At 39.1% G+C, this 23,338-nt stretch overlaps 1 protein-coding gene across 2 annotated transcripts; it reads right to left on the reverse strand.

The window, feature by feature from the left end:
* Positions 1-223: 223 nt before the first annotated feature.
* LOC124177851 lies at positions 224-18,130 on the reverse strand. Of its 2 annotated transcripts, none has more exons than XM_046560720.1 (11): positions 17,897-18,130; positions 11,925-12,835; positions 10,877-11,003; positions 10,215-10,400; positions 9,469-9,647; positions 9,286-9,371; positions 7,205-7,424; positions 4,606-4,908; positions 4,340-4,522; positions 1,704-4,257; positions 224-1,371 (listed from the first exon to the last, which is right to left on the reverse strand). In XM_046560720.1, the coding sequence occupies exons 2-11, from the start codon at positions 12,328-12,330 to the stop codon at positions 1,236-1,238; spliced, it is 4,380 nt and encodes a 1,459-aa protein (XP_046416676.1). In that variant the 5' UTR covers positions 12,331-12,835; positions 17,897-18,130; the 3' UTR covers positions 224-1,235. The 2 variants fall into 2 exon arrangements, with proteins under 2 accessions (XP_046416676.1, XP_046416675.1); XM_046560719.1 differs by lacking the exon at positions 17,897-18,130 and adding an exon at positions 15,461-15,692.
* Positions 18,131-23,338: the final 5,208 nt, after the last annotated feature.

Raw genomic sequence — 23,338 nt, forward strand, 5'->3', positions numbered from 1 at the left:
CTATATTCTTTTATGAAAAATTGAAATAGATTCAATTGAATTTGTATGGGTTTGTATGAAAATAATTCAATTGTCGTGCGGCTTTTTGCTCTACGGCCAACTTTTCTGGAATTTATCTAGGCCATAAGGCAAGGTATGAGTGTACAGTTCAAGCGTATGTTATGCATCAAGTCTTGAGGTCTGAAATAGAATGAATTCTTGATCGAACTGACAATTTCGACGATGTTGGAAATCTTGCAAGTGGTATATTTTGGCTCTCTGTACATCGATCGTATTGATATATGGCTTAGATGAATGCTCTAAAGATCTAGAATAGTACAGATCTTGTCAAATATCGAATTTCATTGTGAGAGGGGCGAAATATGTGATAATAATTTGGCTGGGGAGACTAGAAGGCTTCTCATCGTGGAAAAAGATAGTACGTAGGCCTGCACGCGTTTTTTTTTGTTTTTGTGCACTTGACGCGATGGGCGATCACTGATCTTGAACAGTCTTAGTCAACCATCTTAGGCTCGCGAGAAAACGCGACTCTTTTTGAACTCCTACCTTTTGATCCGTCCAACCCGATATAGAAGACATTTAAACGTTTTACAGAACAGAACCTTTTAAAAATCATAGAGAACAGAATAAAAATCTTAGAATTTGTATTGAGAACCTCCGACACTCATTAACAGTTGTATGACTGTGGTAAGTGATAGCCATCATTTAATTGAAGCATATATTGTAAACCTTACCACTAAGAACTTTCAGGATATTGTGTAAATAAATGTGTATCTAACCCGAGTGTTATTAAAAATAATTATTTTAATCAGGCATGTATAGCAATTGTTGGCACGACCTAAATCTAACAAGCTTCTAGAAATTGGTGAGTTAAACGTGAAGACCTGAGGAGCCATTTAGTAAATTTACTGGATTCTAATACATTAGGATACAGAAATCAAGAGTACAAAAACCAAATCACGCAGTGAATCATAATCAACTTACAGCATTTCTCTCAGACCGTAATATAGTATTGGGAAATGGATAAACGATGGAGTTGATTTTTTATTGAAATTATTGTACACACATATCGTATACCTAGATATAATAAATAGTGGTTTAATGGAGTTAAGTAATACGATTTCTAATCTAGTGTAAGTACAAGCCAATGATCGCTGAATCATGAATTTATCAATTCCACGATCAATTGATTTATAGGTATAATTCTTAAATTCCAGCGAGATGAACGCTGCATTCTATGAGGCTGGCTTACGTTGTTTCAAAGGCTTGGGTATTTCCCTGGTACCAACGAGTCCATCAGACACGAGGTTCGGCATTTCAGGGTTTGATGTTAAGCTACAATTCTCGTTCACGTTTATCCATTCGATGTGACTGAAAATTGAATCATATTATCCATTAGAATTGCCACCAACTTATAGAATATTGAAAGTTGATTGGTTTTCGAATGATAATCATCAAAAAATTGGTATAGGTAAAGGCCGACTTTGTCGTACCCGAAAACCTTAGTTTGGATCTGTCTGAATAGCGATGTTTCCGGTACCAATTATAATTTGGCCTCAGAGTCAGACCTGTACACGGTAGCAAGTGGATACAGGTATATACACTTTAGATCGAATCAAGTTACCTAATCATTATCCCAAAACCGATTCTCTGCTCACAAATCTAGAGAAATACACACTTTCGATTAGCAGTAAGTGACATACCTTGTCAGTATATCTGAGGCAACAAAGTGTTCTGATTTTTCTGAATACGCGCCAACCATTTCTTCCCCCTCGTCATCGTCGTAGTCATCTCCACCGTCGTAGTACTCACTGTCTGGCTCCTCCAGGACGATTGTAGCTGTGGTGGTCAGCTTAGGTTCATCGCGAGACACTTGGGCTTTTGTCTCCATGTCTGCCGTTGGACCAGGACCTCCGCCTCTGTTAGGATCCAATTTTTCGATTTGGTATTTACTGTCAAAAATAATTCTGTCGACTATGATCCCGTCGTGTTTGTTTTTGTAACTGCCAATGTTTTTATTCAAATCATACGGCGCATTGACATAGCCGTTACTTATATCTTTAATTGCAGTTAAGTTTTCGTCCGGATACCGGTGCAAAACATTTTTTTCGTAGTACAGCTGTCCTGGTCTCTTTCGTTCGTCTGAAATTTGATGGATCAATTCAATCTCGTACGTATTCTTGTGTTCTGCAACGTCAGCAGGGTGATCACGTCCCACCTGGTGCAACGGTTTTGGAATGTCCCTCTCATTCTGAACCGGTTGTCTCTGTTTGCTGGGGTAATGACTTCCGTTATCGATCTCAGTGATTATGCTAACGCCCTGTTTTTTGAACGGTCTGGGGTTGATGTTCGCCTCGGCATTGTGTATCTGATACTCTGTGTCGTAGTAATGATGGGGCGTAAGATACTTCTTCGTTGTTGCCGAATACTCAGTCCAATACCCACCATCCGGTCTCGACGGTGGAGATGCCGGTCTGGTTTGCGACGGTTTTCCGTAAGATGGCTTAACTAAGGGTTCAACAGAAACATCAGCCCACCCCCCAGTATCACTTTGACTTGGTCTACTGTTCCAACTGTATTCGTAGGTCGTATCCGAGGTCCAGCTTTGGTCGTAGATCGGTTTCTGGGGAACGATTTGATCGTCAGCTTCATGGACCGGCTTCACCACGGAATAGGAAGGGGTAGATGGATTAGAAGGCTCATGGTAACCCTGGGGTTCCGAGAAAGAATCATGCTGCTGGTACTGATGATACTGGTTCTTGTCACTCTGAGGTCGGTTTTGTTCATAATAGTAGGGATCGGGACGTTGTGTCGGGATGGGCTTTTTGTAAGTCGTATAAAAAGTGTAAAGAGTTGGTCTCTGAGTTGTGGTGGCGGGAAACGCATCGAAAAAAGAATTGCTCGGCGCATAGTTGTTTGTTGGTCGAGAAGCGAAACCGTAGTTTGGGGGGTTCGGATTGCTGGGGTCATTAAAACCCTGTGGGATGTAAGGTCTCGGGTAAGATGTGGGGTTCCCATAGCTCGATGGCTTCGATTGAGGCTTCGGTTTAGGCCTTGGCACTGGCCTATGGGTCATCTGCGGTATGGAAACGGGGTTGGGCTCAGTGTCGTCATAGTAGATCGGCCTTGGCGACGTGTACCAGTCGTCGTATGTCACTGGTCTCTCAATCGGCCTGGCAGTCGATACGTAGTTCGGCTTGTACCGATCATCGTTGGACTGGGTGAACTGAAAATTGCTCCCTTTTATTGAATCACTTACAAAAACCGGTGAGTTCACCGCGTGGTTTTGCACAAGTATGGTAAGATTTTCATGCGTATCCAAGGGCCGTCTTATCACAACTTTGTTTTGCTGATTCACACCAGTCCTCACCGGTTTAAAAAATGGGAAGAACGACTTTTCCTCTGAGCTGACTCTTGCTTGCGCTTCAGCGCTTTCATGTTCTACGGTTGGACTGATTAATTCGGCTTGTGAATTGCTATCGTTAGTTTCGTCTTTCAGATGATTGTTTCTTCTGTTTTCCTTACGAATCGTTGAGCTAATTCTTGTTCTCTTTCTGTGTTTGGATCGTTGTTCTGGTGGCAATCTCTCAGCCCAGGGATCTAAGTTAAAAGTACCAATGATCTCAGTGTCGCATGGAATTCTGTCATTCCTTGCCGTGTCTGGTGTCAAAAAGACGAACGGCTGAATAGTTTCAATGCTTTCCGTACTTTTACACAATATTTGCGCAAGTGTGATGCGCTTGATCTGCTGTAGCTGTGCGGCGGTGAAACTACTCTCTCTATTTGGATTTTCGTACCAGAACCTATCTCCCTTACGAAGATTGCTGAACTGCTGTGCAATTATGCAGGCAAACGTTGGCCCCACAAGCCCACCGGGAACTGGTTTTTCAGATAATCCAGCTGGGAACAGGTCTATGTCTTCGACGGAGGAGTAGAGAAATCTAAATTTCTTTGCTACCGACGCTGGCATGACACGATTCAAATCTTCCCAGATTCTAACTGGCGACAGACCGCAGGGTTCGCGCCAGTCTACATAAGGTGGCAACCCGTGGTCTCTTCCTCGCTGGATGTTCAAAGAGGCAAGGTCCATCCCGAATCCAAAACCCGGGGTTTCGAACAAGTGGTTTGTCAATTCTTCTGTTATGAACTCGTCTCTTTTTTGAGATGGCTGGTTTATTAGACCGAGAAGAAGACGGTCTAAGGCACCAACGGTGTGGAGGTTCACAGGATTGTTGAATTCATCATGGATTGTAACGTCTGGAGTATAAAACGATGACTTTCAAGTTTTGATCGATCGATGGATGCATAAATGGATATGTGTAGATATAAATATACGTACTGTTGAATATTGGACGATGATTAGTATCGTATCTGACAAAACTACGCTGAACCAAAGAGTGACCAAATCGATAGGCCGCAGCAGCGAAAGCATTAGCTATATTCGGGTTGACCGTGGAATCGTACCCTTCGTAGTACCCTTTCCTCTTAATTTCCAAATCGAAAGCTTTGATGACTTCGGGACCTAGATAAATTTTTTTTTAAATGATTTGGCAGTCCTGCTTTGAGGGCAAATAAACGGCATTTACTGTTTTCCGGTACACATACCTAATACAATGGGGAGAAATTCGCGATACGTAATATGCTGTACAATGGCTCCGATAATTCGTCTTGTTTCTTGAAACAATTTTTCATCGCTCCAGTGTGGATTCAGTGCTGCCAATTCGGTCGCGATTCTATTGTGTTGCCGGAGGAATATAACGTGCAATGATATCAACGCCGGCTGTTCAGTAAGTCGACCATCTCCTGCTCGGAAGCAGTTTGTGTCTAAAGACCCACGTCTGCATAGATCACTTCCCTGTCTGGGAAGTAGGGGCTTCCTCGATTGAATTTTTCCGTATTGTAGAAGGCCTGAAAATTAGCACAAGAGGCAACGTATCAATTAACCAACTTGTAGATCTGTGTGCTCTGAATAAACTGGAATTTCAATTTTACGAAAATAAACTACCTAAAATATTATCAAAAGGACAAAAGTCGATCCTTTCAATTAAGAATTTCTAGGCTAGAATCACAGCAATACTGTTATTTCGTGTTTTTATATATATTCTTTGGAACAAAGAACGTAGGTTACCTTTCGAAAGATTCAAATGGTCTTAGCGAAACAAAACATTTTCTGGACTCTATTGCGTGTCACGGTATAAAAAAAAAACCTATTGGATTTACATGCGCAACGGTAATAATATGGGTAGCATTTTTTGGATTAAAAATTACTTCAATTTCAGTATTTGACAAGTTCACAGAACGTTCGCGAATGTAATTTTAACATACTAATAAGTAGGGGTGTGCGGGTACTGAAATTCTTCGTGGCGGGTCGGGTTGGGTAAAATGGATTACTTTCAGGTCGGGTACCCGAAAATTTCGGAGTACCAAAAATTCCGGATTACCCGAAACTTTCGGATGACCCGAAGTTTTCGAACTACCCAAAGATTTTAGATTACCCGAAGTTTTCGAATTACCCGAAGATTCCGGGTTTACCAAGAAACTCGACCCGATGCAAACCCGGCCCGAACCCGAGTTCGAGTACCCGAAATTTCGGGTACCCGCGCACCTCTACTAATAAGTAATTCTCACCATAAACCTTCTAATTCCTTCTTTAGAAAAGTGCTATCCATATAATCATCATCACGCATGTAAATCCAATAATTTTTATCCGTGTAAAAACAGATTTTCAATAATTTGAGTTTCCAAAATACGGTGTACTAAATTTCTAACAAATTTCAACACATTTTGAAGAATGGTATAATTCCTACAAGCTTTCTGAAACCCAGAAAAGTAACAGGAATGAAGATATTCAAATTTTTCAAGGATATTTTGATATTTAAGTGATAAGATATTCTAAAATTCAAAGTCTTTGGGCGTGCAGACCGCTTGAGAAAAAGCAGCTAGCACTTATTAGATTTATTTATTTATTTCTTCCAATTATCCAAGATATACCATCAATACAATAATACTACGTAATAACAAATTAATATCATCAGTATATTGACGCCCCCAGGAGGAATCATTTCCTGTGCACGGAGTCGGGGTATTAACTAGCTAAAGAATAGACATTAACAAAAAACCTACACAGTAAATTATATGAATTATACTTAGAAAACTTAAAAAAAAATTAATACTGCTAATTGAAGTTGAATTCTTTAGCCCAAAAGTGAAGCAAATTATTAAATTTCGTTGAGTAATTTGTAAAGTAAATTGTAAATTTTTATTCGGTCATAGCTTCCTCATATGTGGATTTTTTTTCAGTCTGTACGAAAAAATAAATACGTTAAATCAGTATCCAATAGCGTGTTCGGTGTTGATGACGGGTAACTATTAATATGTACCTACTTCCTGGCTTTCTGGGGTCAAATCTTAATGCGGTGAATTTTGCCAGATATCCATATTTTTAAATCTTAAGTTATCACCTCTTTCTCAACAAAATACAGTCAAGACAGGAAAAATTATGATTCTTGTAAATCTTTAGGTAAATCAAATTATAGCTACTTATTGACATTGAGGTATACCGTTTACATGAAGTGATATTTTTTATCTAAAGGCATTTTGAGAGATAAATTTTCGGAAAATCAAGTCGCATTTTTTCGATCACTGTAATGTAGGTAGATACTTGTTCATTGTAAGAAGCCTGCCAATCTATGGCATCGAGGTTGTTGATAAGTTTGTTCACTTTTTGTTACAGAAACTGTATAACAGAAGTCCGTTATGGTTGGCGTGACTTTGGATGTTCTACTTCTACTGTAGGCACTATTTATGGCTTTGTAGCGTATTTATTAGAGAATAAATTTTCGATTAACTGTAGATGCATAACTACAGGATTGAAAATTTTTCGACAAAGTAATGAATTCGAAGCATTCGGATGTCGATGAAAGGACTTCGTACTTATTTATTATTATTGATTGAATTATCGCAGACCATCCAGACAGTACCAAGATTTTTACGCATTAATTTGACTTCGTTCTGTTTTTTTTCAAGTCGTTTATAGTTTAGGAAAGATCGTGTAGTGGAACTCAAACCCTAACCGGATTCCAGACTATATAATTAATTACTATGATTTTACTCTATCGGAAAAACCCGAAGGATATATTTGGTTTACCATTTATAGTGCTACTACTATTTATGTGTGATAAAATTTAATAGAATCTAGACTAACCATTCCTGAAGAGTCTTAGACTGTCGCTTGTCTGTACGTTGCTGCCATATACGGTGGACGCATCCAAGTAACTCGTAACCCCGGAGAGTTGGTCCCTGGGACCGAATCCACAGTCCTCACGTGGCGCTGGTCCGCTTCGAACAAATTCTAAACATCTCACACCCAGAGGACCGTAGAACCTGTCCGTAGCCGGTACAGGAATGGGCAGACACTCGGGATGCTACGAAAATAAATTTTGGTTACAGTACGGGTGAAGGTCGAGAAAACGTTCATGGTTTTCGGGCATAAAGTTGGATTTTGCGCCTAGTGAGCGTAAAGTGAAAATTTTTTTTACAAAAACGACTCTGCGGCCATTTCAATCGCCTTTATGATTATTTGTAATAGATAAGTTATTTATTAATGAATAAATAATTGACCCCCCTGGTTGGTACTCAAAATCCGTTTCTCTCACGGTTATGTGTAATATAAGTTGTGTCAAATTTCTTTTGTTCCAATTCACCCCTATTCATGTATGGTACGTTAGTTGCGTACTCTACACCCATCATGACGAAAAATATTGTTCGCATCTCGGGCGTACTACTTTGAATTAAGCGCCCTGTGTGATTGCGCAACATTTAGGGTGTAAAGTCGTATTTTACGCCCTTGATACAAAAACAGCTATTTCATTATAGTACGCCAAAACGGTATTTTATGCCCGCGTCCGTAACATAAAATCCTATTTTACACCTACGTAGAACGAAATAGCTATTTTCGTTTCAAGGTCATAAAGTTTTACATCCTCAAGTGTTATACCCGTAATGCGAACAGTATTTTTCATCCTGCGTAGGCGCGACGCGGGATTTTAAGATCCGAGCGCCGGCGTAAAGTTCCATTTTCCGCTTTTCATGACGACAAATACTGTTCTTATTATAGGCGTAATACTTTACACCCTCGTCCTATCACGCCGGGCACTCGTATCCGCTTCGTCGTCCGTTATGTGGCGGATCGCACTGGGGTCTAAAACTTTACGCCCTCGATAAGAAAATAGGTAAATTCTAGAATTTGGTTGATGGATGCCAGATATCACGACTACCGTTACTGTTTCAATCAATTAATACGTCATCCACGAAAGGCAACCATGCAGAGGTATTTCATCTCGGCAACTAAAGCGTGCGTCATTGAAATGATTGGTATGACCTGAGCATTTGGAAAATTGACAAGATACTTTGATACCTGTTTTTTGGTCCATTTTTAATAAGAGTGACTAAGGTAAAGTAATTCCCCTCAGGGAAAATTGGGTAAAAGTGGATTAGTGCCTAATGATCATTTTCACTCTTCTGTGCACAATATTTTTTTAAACACAGTGAGTTTATTTTATAGTCGAGTTGCTGTAAGTTATGTTTTATTTTTGACTAGCACCGTTTGTGCTACTTTTATTGCGAACTCGTTTAGCCCATTAATTTTGAAATACAATAATTAAATTGCCTAATTTCGAAGTACACTTGGGGAAATGGATTCTGAGATGTCTAACTTCATCAGTAAATCATTTACGTGAGCAATGTAGATTCAGCCACGCAGTGCTACTGTCGCGGTCGGACGGCTTCTACAGGCTGAATCTGCATTACCAACGTAACTGACTTGCCGAAAAAATTTGCCGTCGCAGAATGCATTTCCTCCTGTGGTACACTAGGCCATATATGATCATTTCGCCTCAAAAACCTCCGATACGTATAATGTGACTTCTTGGCCTAATGCCATCATGATTGAAAAAAGTTTATACATAACGTGTATAGTTTTCTGCATGATATTATTACTCTTAAATCCGTAATTTCTGTCACGTGTCGGCCTTGTATAATACCAATAACAAAACATTTACGTTAGAGCAACGTTTGTTTGAACTATGTTTCATTGTTTCACGGCAACCATAAGCAGTTGTTTATATCGAATATGACGAATATACTACGCGCAATAACAACCAGGATCTAATCGCTGAGCGGCTCAAACCTTGCGATGCAGATACGTCATTTTTCGCCGGTCACTCGTATTTGGATACGAAGATAATTAACAAAGAAAAAAGCATTTCGTGGTGATGTGGATATTACCATGAAATCTGGAGGCTGGAAAGATCCTCCTCCGTTCAAACAACATTGAGGAACAGTTCCGTTGAAAGCTCTGCCCTGTCCGGTTGCTAAAGAGAAGCGCATCAAAAAGATCAGCGTTCATTGATCTACGGTATACGAAGTGAATACTGCATTTTCAATTTGTACAACAGTTTCGTAACTAACCGGTGACATCATGATCGACAAATTGCCCCCACTGCATCAACATGTGAGTAACAGAAGCCAGAGGAATATCGTGGTCTTGGTGAATAAAGCTGGATATTTCTCTGGCACTCGGTAGCAATGTTCCATTCGTAGATCTGCGAATGGATTGAATCCCGTCATCATAGGCAGCATTTAGAAGCCTGCGAAAATTGATGCAGTTATATATGAGTAACTTTTTCATTACCCTTGATTGGGCCAATTTCGTTATTCCACGAAGCAAGAATAGTACGTTGTGTATCTAGGGCGGAAAATGAGCGATTGACGTGGGTGCGAGGCTCAGCTGAAACTCGCACGAACCTATATCGCTTTCCGCCCATGGCGCACACGATACTTTTTGTCCACAACCTGTACCGAAAGTTTGCCTTTGAGTGCACCGAAGAAGCGGTAGACCAATTCATTTTGCGCTCGCTTACGATACGTTATTTGCGCCCACCAGCATTTTGCGCCCGCTCATTTGTCACCGGTCGGGAAAAAGCCACTTTGCGCGCAAAGGCAAACTTTCGGTGCAGGTTGGACAAAAAAGTGTTTGCTTCATGCAGATCCAATCTTCTCGAACACGCGACATAACCAAATTGTATTCGGTGTCAGAGAATTGATCTATATTGCAACCAGACGGTCAGCCCAGTTCGTCACGCTGAAAAATAATCCATTTTTGTTGCACAGTGATCTCGTTATGGCGAACTTTGATACAAATAAAACCGGCGTACCTTTGCATTGCCGACATAGCTGAACCCCACCAAAGTTCATTCGGGTTGTTGCAGCTACCGTCGCTCGTGCGATATCTCAGGCTTGCCGGAGGACACGGGGGAATTCCCCGTCGAGGACATTGACGATGGAGCGCCGTGCGTCGTGTGGTTTTAATGAGTGTCTCCGTTCTGCTTATTTTTGGATGTCTGTAAGGCGACCCAAGAGATCACATCAGTGGATAGTAGATTATTGTACTTTTGTGTCGAAGGTGAAGAAGTTTCGAAATGTATCACCTAAATCGACGATGAATGCCAAACGATTATTTTGCCACTACAACTTATAGATATTCTCCGTATGAAATGTAGCTAGTTAAGATAACTAATTAGTTACAATCACAAAATTTTTGTTTCGCATTCGCCACCATGGGTTTAGTTTATATGACGTGATAGATTCATCTCTCTCGGGATAACCTGTTTTGCACAGAAGCCCGATAGCGATAACTCAAGCGGTAAATTAACGCAGATGTATCAAGTAGTGATTACCAATCCATCTTTTTACTAGGAAAGAAAGGGTACTCAACGAGTACACATCCTGAGAGATTTTGATGAGCAATCTTTGGATTTTCACATTTCTAACTAAAGTTTTTAAAATAAAGTTTCTTAATAAAGGTTTCTTGACTCACTTGCTAACAAACGATTTGGCGCTTTCAAGCGCGGCAAATCCGAATCTCGCAAGCTGTCTGGCTTCTTCAGACTGATCGTTGAACGCGGCTACGTAGTGTGCTGGGTTGTCGTCGGTTAGAAACAATCCTGCAAATGTTAAATATCAATGAATAACCTAGCTGGTAACCAAATAACGATAGTAAATAGACTAGAACGACGAACATACAGTAAAAAAATAACAGTGGTTTTCAAATTTGCACCGATTAAATTAGCATATAGTTAACGTCTCAAACATGAAGTAGAGTGACCATATCAGAAACAGATGCACACAAGTTGCGATTTTCATGTAGAACCTCCTGACCTAGTTCAACTCACAGTTAGTCTGGTATATGAATCGAGCTCACGGGCGGGTTCTCTACAACTCATAATCAATAATTAACGATCGTAATAATAGTTGGCTCACAGTAACGGAACTGCGTTCCTGAATCTGTCCATGCGCGCTATCTTAACGATCGATAAATAAGAAGTAAACACCTTCTAGCTATACCATCACTGTCTGATTCAAAGCAGGAAGACACGCCGCGCCTGAGGGCCTTGATATGGAACGCAAATTTGAAATGCTGAATGGCAACGGTAAAACTTAGCAGATTGACCGTCTGACTCTAAATTTGAAGTAAATCGGTTAAGCCCTCTTTCAGATATCGTAGGAGCCGCAAAAGATATCACGAAGTGAAATAGTTGACGTTATTGTCAATAACAATTCTTCCTGTCAACCAACTAATACCAATGAAAAAAAAGTAAAGAAAACTTGATCTACGTACTTTTGAATGAAAGAAAGTCCAATCGAATTTAATAATTGGTCAATTCCCAATAAATTCACCCTCTTTAAGCAAACCTCAAATAAGTGATGTACTAATTCGACTCGCAGACGAAAACATCATCGCAGTACGATACGATCGCACCGACAAATGGGGTGCAATTATTATGCGCATGCTCAGCCTGCTAAGTTTCACCACTTGCTCTCTGTATACTTCACGGAAGGTATGGAGTACCTACGCAACTACTGACCCATTGAGAATAGTTTTGGCTCGGTGATGTAGTACAGGTTGTTCATGGCCTCGAGCCCGAAGTTGGTAGCTTCGATGACATCTGCGTCTATTGACTCGAGGTTCTCATTGGCGGGCACGTGCCTCTCGTCGTCTGGTTTTCTGACGTCTATATCTTCAGCAGCCATCCTACTCCAACTCGAAAATGGAAGATAGCTGTCATCCTGGCCATTGTTCGCGTCTACCGTCTTCTTTATCAACCCGTCCGGCAAAATTGGCTTGAAGGTTGTCTCGCGGTAAACGGCGGTTGTACCGTTGATAGGGTAGAGTAGAATCTTGGAAAGGTTGTCAGGAGTTTCACGGTAGGGGTTCAAAGTCCGCGGGAACGTTTTAGAGGATGCCTTGCCATTCACTGTCGAGACCTTCATAAACTCCGACTCGATTCCGGCTCCTTTTTCTTGCGATTCCAAATGCCCCAAGTCTCTTCTCACGGGGTAAGGAACAGGCTTACTCTTCGCGGACAAGTTGTTCTCAATTGCTCCGTTTTTTGAAACGTTCGTCAAGTCTTTCCCAACGGGGATAAATTTTACGCTTTGGTTATTCCCACTCGTGATCCTCGACGAAGAGGTCACCGCTCCGTTGTCTGATTTCAGGATTCTGGCTGTCGTTGATTCCTGCTCGCTGTTATTCACGCCGAAACCTGCGGCACCATGGTGCGTTGTAACGTCATCGCTGGTTCCTGGAGTCCTGGTTGGATTTGTTTCAGCCTTGGCTAGTTCTTTGGTTTTCGCTTCGGTGGGTGTTAGTGTGTTTTGTACTTCTTGGCCATTTGTATCGGCTCCGATTTCGATGGAGGAAGGAGAACTCGATGCGTTGTATTTTGTGTTGCGTGCGAAGGTCGGTGATGCCAGTAAAAGGACGATGAAAACGGGTCTGCACATTACGAGAGATTTATTATTAGTCGAGTAAACGTTTGAGGCACGTTTCAATATAGGTTGGTATAATAAATCGCATGCCAGATGAACATACGGGAATTCTTACAGCGGTAATAACAGGTTTACATTAAAAAAACCTGTATTTTGGTAAAAGTTTTACTGTCGTGTGCAATTTTTTTTTTTTATTATGCAGTTCAACGTCCGATGTAAGGAATTGGGAATAGGTCAAGATTTCGACTACTAATTGCGAACGGTCCGAATATTTAAGGCCAAAAATATTTTGCAGTGAAAACCTGCTCCTTGGAGCAGTGCAAGGAAATAAATTTCGGAAAAGTCAAGAAAATAAACGCGTCCACCAAATAAATTTTCTCGCAAGGTAAAGAAGTTGCAACTTCTTAGAATTTCTCATCTCGCAACCATTCTTATACACGAGGGGCTAGTCACTCCCGAGTATACTCGATTCTTACTTAAGGTAGTAACCTTGATCAACTTAGTTTGGTTATCTATCCAAAGTCTCGGCAATACTCGTCGATACTCGTCGATACTCGTCGATACTCGTTGCCGGCGAGATTTGTACCTCAAGTAAGAAGCGAGTATACTCCGAAGTGACTAGCCCCTCGATTATACATAATACTCCGATTCACTCCCAATCATAAGATTATTGGATACTGAGTTCACGAAATTCAGAAAAATTTGAAATTTTGTGCACATTTTCATCAACGTGTAATTATGAACAAAACTGCCGAAACAAATTTTAATAAAAATCTCAGCAATCAGTCCATGTTCAAAAATATCAAAATATTAAATTTTTTTTTAATTATTTGGAACAAGGACCGCTTTTGGTACGTGAAATTCTTTTTTTTATCCCACTATGTCAGCTGTGCACTTATAACTCGCTATTTTAAAAGGCCTTTGCGGGTGATTAACATATGACACGTATACTAAATCTACAATATCAGTTTTTTAGCTACAATATTATTAAACCATTTTATAAACTCAGATGGCACAGTGTCAAATGTGATACTATTCAAGATGTCGATGTACAATAACATATGACAAATCAACATCTGAGAGCCTTGCACGTTATTTTTAAGTTTCAAAACTGAAAGCTCGTAAGAAATAGAAGAAATACTTTTTCTCATACATTTCAACGGTATTATCTAACAAATGACGGTTTTAACTGTTATCTACAAATATAGTATGTCTATTTTTATTTTCTGCTAAGACTTTTATTTTACTTATTTCATTTCTCACTTTTCCTTTCTTCGAGTGCATAAATTTGTATTGCAAATTTTTCCATGCATTTACCTTGCAGCCCGCTGACTACAAAATATGGGACTGTTTTTTGGGACAAACGGCTATTTTCTCTTGATTTGTGAAACTATTTTATACTGTCCCACTTACAGTATGAAAAGTTATTTGCAGGAGTTGTTAAGAAGAAAAACATCGCATCGAATGAAAAAACAATAACTTTGGATACACCCAACAAAACAGACTTATGCTAGTACTTATACTGATCTATTTTAAAGATTCCACCCGCAGATAAAAAAAAAATGCGAAAACGTGTTTAACAACAATAATACACTCAAAGTTCACGATACATTAGTCAGTCATAATCTAAGTGTGCTGCAGGCATGATATGAATGAATAAAATGATATCGGGTTCAGAAGAGGTAAATTGTTGGGCTTCTACTGTAGCAGAGGAACTCGGTATTTGACCCGATGTTTTAACGGTAATTTTTCGTAGTGAAAAACTCGGCTATTCGCAACAACCTGTGCTAGTGTCTCATTTATTATTCGCACAAAATTGATTTTCGTTCAAAAGTTTTGTCTACAAATGTCATATAAATGCCATCAGCTTTGCTTCGGTCATGACTTTGACTTTCTTACAATTAATGTACGTTTGATGCAAAGTGTGTGTCAATCTAACGTTGCATATTCATCGAGTTGTCGTAACGTGTTAGAGAAACTTGAAGCTGAGCTGTATTATCAAATGCAATTTCCGTTGACAAGGGAAAGCTGTCTGTGTGTTGTCTTACATGCGTGTCGTTACTTTGGAAGGTGGGTTCCGAATGTCTGCAGTAAACTAAATACGAGATTAGATCGTTGTAGTCACGTTGTTATAATTATTTCGTAACTATTTTACTTGTTTAATTGACCGATAAGCGAAAATTTCAGCAAGTGTGCTCTGTAATTAAATTTGCGTAGAAAGGGTTGCCTAAACTACCCTTAAGGTTGAAATAATTTATGTTGATATATAACATAGAAACGTAGAGCCAATTCTAGCCCATAAATGAATAATTTCTTCCAGTGGTGGCGAAATTGTAGTTGTCCCGTTTCCCTTTTAAAGAAATACTCTATTAAGGTTTAGTGCATAGCCTTTGGTTTTTCCTGGTCGTACAAAGCGAAGAGTTATGGGTTCAACAATTGTTTATCTCAGATTAAGAAATGCCCGCAAGTAAATTGTAATCACATCCACAGATGAATTAATTTTTATTTGATTCCCCAAATGTACCTAAACGATACTTTTAGACACCTCCAAATACTTCATAGCGTTATAGGTAAATGTACAGCTAAATTATAATTGATACCGCAGTGAACAATAAGATGTGGTCAGACTTACAGATTTTCAGTTCTCATCTCGTCGAAGAAATCTGCGTGAACAAGTTATATCTTTCACAAATTCATAATATCTTCGCGCACCCTTGATTTCTGTATAAAAATTGTCTATGTTTGACCGATAGAGCAAAAAAAATAAAAAAATAGAACAAGCAACGTGGAATAAAGCACAGCGCAGAAACGCAATGATTGAAAAGTCTTGAATATGATAGGCGGACGGTGAACCGGTGAACGGCAGGGCATCAACTAACTCGCGAACAACTCAGAGTGCCCATCTTATCCGTAGGATATGCTATGCCTCGGGCAACAAGTGCGTGTTTTTTTTTTTTTTTTTTTTTCAGTTCCTCATTTTTATTCAATTTATTTTTTGTCCCACGTTTTTGCACGTTTTTACTGTTATAATCGGGCGGAGGTTCACTCTTTGATATTATAGTCACTCCGACTCTCGTCAGACCTTACATATCGTGATTAAGGTCCTGGACCTGTATTGTCCGAAAAAATCCGTCCGTATATGCAAGTCATATCCGCGGTGGATGAAGGCAAATTTAAACCCTGCACTCCTGATTCGTCAGGCTGCACTCAAACCGCCCAATCGCCTTATTCCGTGACTTGCGAATTTGGTGTACCCTGTGTGTTGCCAAAGTAACGAGGTCTTAGGGATTACAGTTAAGGGCAAGTGGAACACAAATCGGAGGTATAACATATGGTATCTCAAATTGCGATTGAAAAACACGCTATGCCAAGTATACGTTTATTTTCGTTGAAATTAAGTTTCTAACACTACTGTACGGTCAAGATGCATTTTTACGTACTTTAATTGTTGAGAATGTTTTATGCTTTGATCATGGTAAGCCAAAGCATTCATACGATCCGCTTGGCCTTCGAATTGTCGAATTTCTCCCGTTGTGACAAACGATAATAATTACCAAAACAGTACAGACGTTTTTTTTTCAAATTATCAGAATGTCTTGATTCCAAAGTTTCTGATGATTAATGAATTTTTAGACATTTGAATTTATATCAATAGTTTTGACTAGTTATTTAAAAATATCAACATTCTTCTCTTTTTTATTCCGCGAAAAAGAATTTGAATATCTTGATAGAAATTTATATTTTCAAAATGCTGTGTATGAAAAATTCAGTTTCAATTATATTTAATCTCGAATACGCGGGCTGCATATATTATACTACTGTAAGGAACATTTTATTTTTTATGGCTCAAAGTTGAAGTGCATCAAAAGAATGCTATTAATCACCTGAAACTAGGAGCAGAAAATGTTTTCAATATTAGCAACACGTAAATGCATTTCAGCTTGGGCGGAACAGATACTTCTAACTGCAAAGAATTCCAATTGCCGTAAACGTTGAAGTTTTTTCCTGTATACATGCAAAATTTTTAATGAATATCAAGCATTCGGTCGCATAACTGTTGCTAACTTAATCTCGGAGAAGATAACTGTATACTTGAAATAGCGACTTTTCCAGTTACAATTTGAGAGAGCGCATTTTCTGTAGTCGTGATTTGAGGTGGCGTCTTACCCACTTGAATTTTGAAATCGCATCGTTCAGCGTCGTATTTTGAAATAGCCTGTTTTACAGCCGTATTTTACAATAGCGTCCTTCATAGTCCTATTTTAAAATCGCCTATTTTACAGTCGTATTTTCAAATAGCGGCCTTCACAGTCCGGTCATATTTTAAACTAGCATCTGTTACCGTCGTTTTTCGAAATGGCGTATTTTCCTTTTCATTTTTGAAATCACGTCTTTTCCAGGCGTATTTCAAACTGAGACTTTTTTCCGGCCGTATCTTGAAACATCACCTTCTCCCATCATACTGCGACAGAGCATATATCATGTCGCTGACACGCCATAAGGGACCATTCAACAAATACGCTCGCTTTGGGGGGGAGTGGAGGGGTCTAAAAAATATGACGTTTGGTTCTTGTGTATAGAATTCGTGTTTTGACACGAGAATTCCGTAGAGAAAGAAATGAAGGGCTATTTCGAATAGACGTTATATCGAAATTTCAAACATGCAAAAATAGAAGAACGAAAGATGTAATGTTCGAAATCTTGATTTTCAGCCACCCTTATCTCTTTTCAATGCTAGGCGACAAAATCTCCTCGATTATCCAAATTTTCGATTTTCAATACTTCGAATATGTTTCACGTGGACAATCTTACTCTGTTAATCAATAGACCCAAAAGGGGTACTAAACGGGGTGAGGGAGTCGAGAGTTGTGACGTATTATTTACGGGGGAGGGGGTCAAATGAACCAATGGTACATGGGGGGGTCTAAAATCGTCCAAAAAATAGAACGTATTTGACGAATGGCCTCAAATTATACTTCACTATAGTCAGAAGTTGATAATCTCCTGAATGTTTGGTGTTCTCCCATATGCTCTATAACGCGAATTAACGATTGTCCTTATACTTTACCCCGTCAGTGCCTCGTGGCCCGTTCCTGAGCCTGCATGTTGGCGATGGCTTTTCCAGATCCATAAAGAATTTTTGCTCGTACTTGGACTCTCCCTGTTGAAGGTTCGGAGGTTGGCGAAGTCGTCGTCCCGCCGGCACCTCCGTTTGAATTTGCATTCAGCTTGAGTGAGCCCGCGACGAAATTTGCACCCCGACACTGTGTACAACCTTCCGGCATTTTGTATGGCTGCGGTGATTTCCCGAGAAATCTTTCACTGTTTCCTAACGCGAAGCCGACTGCAGTTTTTACTTTCCTTTAGGTTCTTCTTTCTAAGCATGAACGGAGATCTAGTTGCTTCGCGCTATGGCTACGTTGAACCTACACTGATTGTGAGAAAAACATATGATCAGACAGTGAAATATTTGATTTCCGGTTACCAAACAAAAATTTTGGTGTCGCAAAAAAAAATTTCATAGTCCTTCAAGCTTTCGAGTCCATGATTGAGATTTTCAGAATTTAGAATTCAGGTGCACTTATCGTTCGTTATAGCCTGCGATCTGTACGAATTTGCGTAATCTCGACTTATCCTGGGCAAACCGAAGTTGCCGAAAATTTTAAGGCCATCATGGAGAATCCAGACCCTGACAATGACATACAAATCTAACACGATTACTTATATGCGTTTTTTCGCTGGTAGTATGCGCGTTTACCAATGAAAGTCACGCGCAGTTTTGTACCCCATTTGAACGGACGTGTTCAATGGCATGTAAAGCGTGTTTCACGTCCTATTATACGTGCGCTTTCAAGATTCGATTTAAAAGCGTCTTTACAGCGAGCATTAACGACCGCAGTGCTATAATGCCAAAAGGGCCTATACTTATTATATTTCTTAGTTTTAATTTTTTTTTCTTTTTCATTATCAATCGTTCCGTAAGCCCATTTTAGGTTAAATATCGAAAAAAAATAAAAAATTTTAAGCCAACAGAGCGTTTGTCTAAGTTTAAAGCCAAATGGGTTTATCCATATGAAAATAAGTCTACGGAACGATTGCCATCGGAAAAAAAATATACCTACATCCTTTTGGCTTTAGATAGCCAAAAAGGTGTATAAATAAGTTTGGCATTAGCACCGCGACATAAGACCGTAATGGCGACTTTTTTCGAAAATTCCGCAAAGAGATTGAAATGAGTATCTTTCTTACGCGTTACTTATAATGGAAATTCACACATTTTTATAAACTTGTATAAAAATGTAAGTACACTAAACGAAGTATTTTGAAGCTCGGCGTAACTAGACGAGGGACGGTGAGGAGAGGTTTCATACAAAAATTTCCTACCGCTACCGACTCAACTGACATTGCAAGCCTCATGAGCGAGTCGATAAATGTAGGGCACTGCCATTACCTCCGAGCCCACGGATCCCTTTCATTTGCTTCAAAAGAATACCCATAGCTGGTTGTCGTTGGCAGTCTTCAGTCAACGGCACAAACAAATTATCTCCGACTGATGATTCAACTGACGTTAACCGAATATGTATAAAAACTGTTAGATTTATGGACAGTTATGAACCGCTTTAAGGAGCTGAAGAACAGGGGAGAAAATTGCAGTACTCTGCTATGCCGACACGATTTACATTGAGCTCTCAAAGAACGAGTCGGTAAGTGCAGGGTCGTCGAATTACCCCAAAATCCGCCCAGACCCGATAAACCATTACGAAAAATAATTCAGGGCTAGCAATTTTTATATAACTTCAGCCAACGGAACTGATGATGATAATCTCCAGATGTCACTGAGCGCTTACGATGTATTGTTTACAGTGAAAGCAGTCAGATTTGTACCACATACGGTTTGACTGACAAGAGTTTATATCGTTGCATTATGCTACAAATGCAGTTATATAACCTCGAACATCAAGTGAACATTACAATCGTAAAAATTCTAAAAATTTCCGACGGTGAGTATTTGGAGTTAAAAATGGCTAAGAAACATTATACTGTATCTTTTGAAATTTTCACTTTGCACAGATGCAAAAAGCATGTTCCATAACGAGTTGCAATTGTTCGTATCAATTTAAATAAAAGATATGATGTATGATCAATCTCACTCTCAAGTTCGTTAGTCAAATTACTTCTGGCATATCCGCGACGTACAACTCATTGTATGATTACTAATGGATCGGTAAACTTCAACTAGATCATCCGATCGTGTTGTTTAAATCGACTAGTCCGTTTCCTTGCTTATCTTGCTTAATTATGTGTGGAAAATTAATCAACGCTGCAACTTGCAGATATGCACGTCCTAATCATTAACTAATCCTCATCGTTATTCGGTTATCAACGCAGCACTAATTTCGTCTACCGCTCAACTGTTTCATACATGTTGTAAGTAAATACTGTTAAATTCCCTTGTTTTTACCTCTGGTTTGTGAAGCATTTTTGTATCTTGTAAAATGCATTCAATGAACTTGCAAGTTTGTATTTAAAAAATAATGAGTAAACAGCAAGGGAAAAAACGACAGTTTAAAAATGAACGACTGATTTGAAAATATCTCCGCACGATTTTCATATCGATAATTTTATAGCACCACTCAAGAAAATGGTATCAAGAGTATAAGGTATGGATTCTTCGCGTGGATCAACATTGAGGCCAAGTTACGAAATATCAATGGTTGCGGCTATAGAGTTTCTCGCGTACGTTCGGACTGACAATACTAATTCTTTCTAGGCTAGAAAACGATTTCACAGCGGAAAAAAGGCTCTGTATGGTATAATCTAATATCATTGTGCACCAGCGTATTGAATAACTTGCGAACATGAGCCACATTTGTACATATTTTACGCATTTTATGGTATTCTATACGTCAAATTGGTCGGCCGGCTATGCTAACCTTTTTGGATTTTATTGCGTTTTTGTGTGTTTCAAGGTTCAATTGAAAGAAACAATCATGATTTTCTCCCGACTTTTTGAATCATGTTTCGCGCGGAAAATATGACAAGGCGAACTAGAATTCCGTAAAGGATCAAAAAAATTAAAAGGAGTTTGGACAAAAATCGCATGTTTTTGTTTGGTTCGGAATGAAACACTTCACTTATTGTACATATGGAACATTCCATGTCAAATCACGTAATCTGTGACGCGGACTGTTTCTCGGATTTCTTTTCTTACATCGATCACAGTCCTCGCGGCAAAACCCAGACATTTTTGTTTGCAGACTATTAAGCTTTTTCAAGAACAATAATGGTTTAATTTTTAGTAACTCATTTCTGTGATGTTCATTGATGATCTTAAGAGCGAAACGGGAGTATGACAAAGGATTTTTCCTTTTTTCTCCAACAAAGGGATTTTAATTTTTAGTCTCTTAACAACTTTGATTGATCAGTAGTTACAAATTTTCCTTACAATTTATCCACTACAAATTTAATAAATAATTATGCAAAAATGATTCGGATGAAAAGTTCTCTAAAAAAAAAAACTAGCCGGACTCGGTGTCCCATTTCCCTTTTTGTCTTCAAATGTTCAATATGTGTAACAGAACTCGTTTAAATTTACTAAATAACTAAATGATGATTGTTTTTTTGATTAGATTGATCGGATGTAAAAAAAATTTGGAACGTAATTGAAGAAAAAAAAAACGTTTTTGTGGTTTTCGGAGTGAGGACTGTGATATGTCAAGCAAAAGTAAAAAAACAGCGGAATGATCAGGGTCACAAGCTCGGTGATTTGGTATGGAATGCCTCGTATACAAGGTACTAGATTTTCATATTCTATACGTACGTAGCGAAATATAAGCAAACATCGTCTCTCCCGTTACCGAAATAATACACAGACGGTCTGATAAAGATTTGTCGTATTAAACGACAAGCGGCCGCCACACAAGAGCGTCAATATTACGATTACGGTGAAAATACCGAATGTTCTCCTCAATGGAAAGAGACGTGATAACCGGCACGCAACGAATTCGAGGCCGAGGAGAAGGCGTCCGTTTGGTAAGTGAGCCTCGAAGGAACTGAAAGCCCGTGTCCCAAATACTGCGAGGGTAAACCTATGCCTCGGCCTCCTGGTGCGCGTCGCGCAGGTGGGGCACCATGTAGAGAAATGCTACATCCGATGCTCCAGCTTATCATTTCTGGTTCATTCGGGAACAGGTCAATTCTCGGCCTCAGGAAACCGTCCCTTAATTAAGGCGGCGCGCGATCACGAAATCATTCAAAGTGGAACATAGTAAAATTTAAATATACGGAGGAGGTTCCGGACCATACCTAAAGACGTTCCTAAGATCATCAAAAAACAAAAAAAAAAACAAAAAAATCTGGTTGATTAGTTTTAATCATAATAAGTTGTGGTTAAAGTTTCACGAACCACTTCGTTTGCGACAAAAATTGCCAAAATTGTTAAAAATTTCAGGCGGTGATTTCATCACACCAGTTATACTTGTGAGTTTTTCGAGAACTTTCTCATAATTTTTTAGTAATCAAGGTTTTTTCACTAGCCCATTAGAGGCAGATTGGTTTTCTTCATTAAAAAATTTGAATTCTTGGTTGTTTCACGAGTCATGAACGTCCTCAAAACTGACGAATACATCTTTCTATGTATGCAAAATTGTAGATCACTTCACCACCGAATAATTCTAAGGAACAATACGAAGTTTTGATTTGGACACAGGATATAACAGGAGAACTACTCTCAGTAGATTAATGATGATGTTTCTGAAGAGTAGAGATTACCGAAAAGCAAGCCTCACGCTGTGTCTTTCATAAGGATGCTAGATTGTTAGTAAAAAAACTTAATGGTGTGAAGAGATATTTCATTTCGACACTAAATGAGTTCCGTCTTAATTTTCACGTACATTGGAAGAGTTGTAAGGTTTGAGGCAATTTTCAAACGAGTTTTTTAGAATAAGCTGATGAATCGATAAGCAATATTCAACTTTTTTCACGTTTAAAAGGTATTAATTCAAATAATATTTGGATTCTGCTGTGGCGCTCATGAAATTCACCCCTTTGTGATGCTGGCACCTGAAGCGAAGAATTTCATGTGGTTCAATTACGTAGTTTTAGTCTCATCGTCAGTGTGGCAAATCAATTCATTTCGGATAAAAGCGGAAAGTGAAATTCTAATATTTTAGCACGAATAAGAAAATTGAAAAGAAATGCTAGCTCCTCTTACCTGATCGTTACTCACAATCTGTCGCATAACTGAATTTGTGATTTTTCTGAAACATATTTACTTACCTATACAACGGAATCATGCCGGGCGTTTGCGAATATGAAATCTATAATTCCGAATTTTATAGGTTGCGTGATTTCTTGTGCGTCAAAGTGAAGAAACAATGAATGTTAATCGTGACATGAAATGAAGTTTTAGAGTCGTGAGTTCACTTGAAAAAGTCGCTTTCTGAACAATCTGAGCCATGAATTATACTTAGCAATCGAAATTTAATAAAGTCTGCAAGATTCGACTTCA

This window comes from Neodiprion fabricii, chromosome 3 (genome assembly GCF_021155785.1).
Source record: "Neodiprion fabricii isolate iyNeoFabr1 chromosome 3, iyNeoFabr1.1, whole genome shotgun sequence".
In the NCBI taxonomy this organism is placed as follows: Eukaryota; Metazoa; Arthropoda; class Insecta; order Hymenoptera; family Diprionidae; genus Neodiprion; species Neodiprion fabricii.

Coding starts and splice junctions, on each gene's coding strand:
- LOC124177851 (XM_046560719.1), bottom strand. Junction 7,425..9,285: donor TCCAGCCTCCAGATTTCATG/GTAATATCCACA, acceptor TTATTTTCGTAG/CATCCCGAGTGTCTGCCCAT. Junction 4,258..4,339: donor TCATCGTCCAATATTCAACA/GTACGTATATTT, acceptor TTTATACTCCAG/ACGTTACAATCCATGATGAA.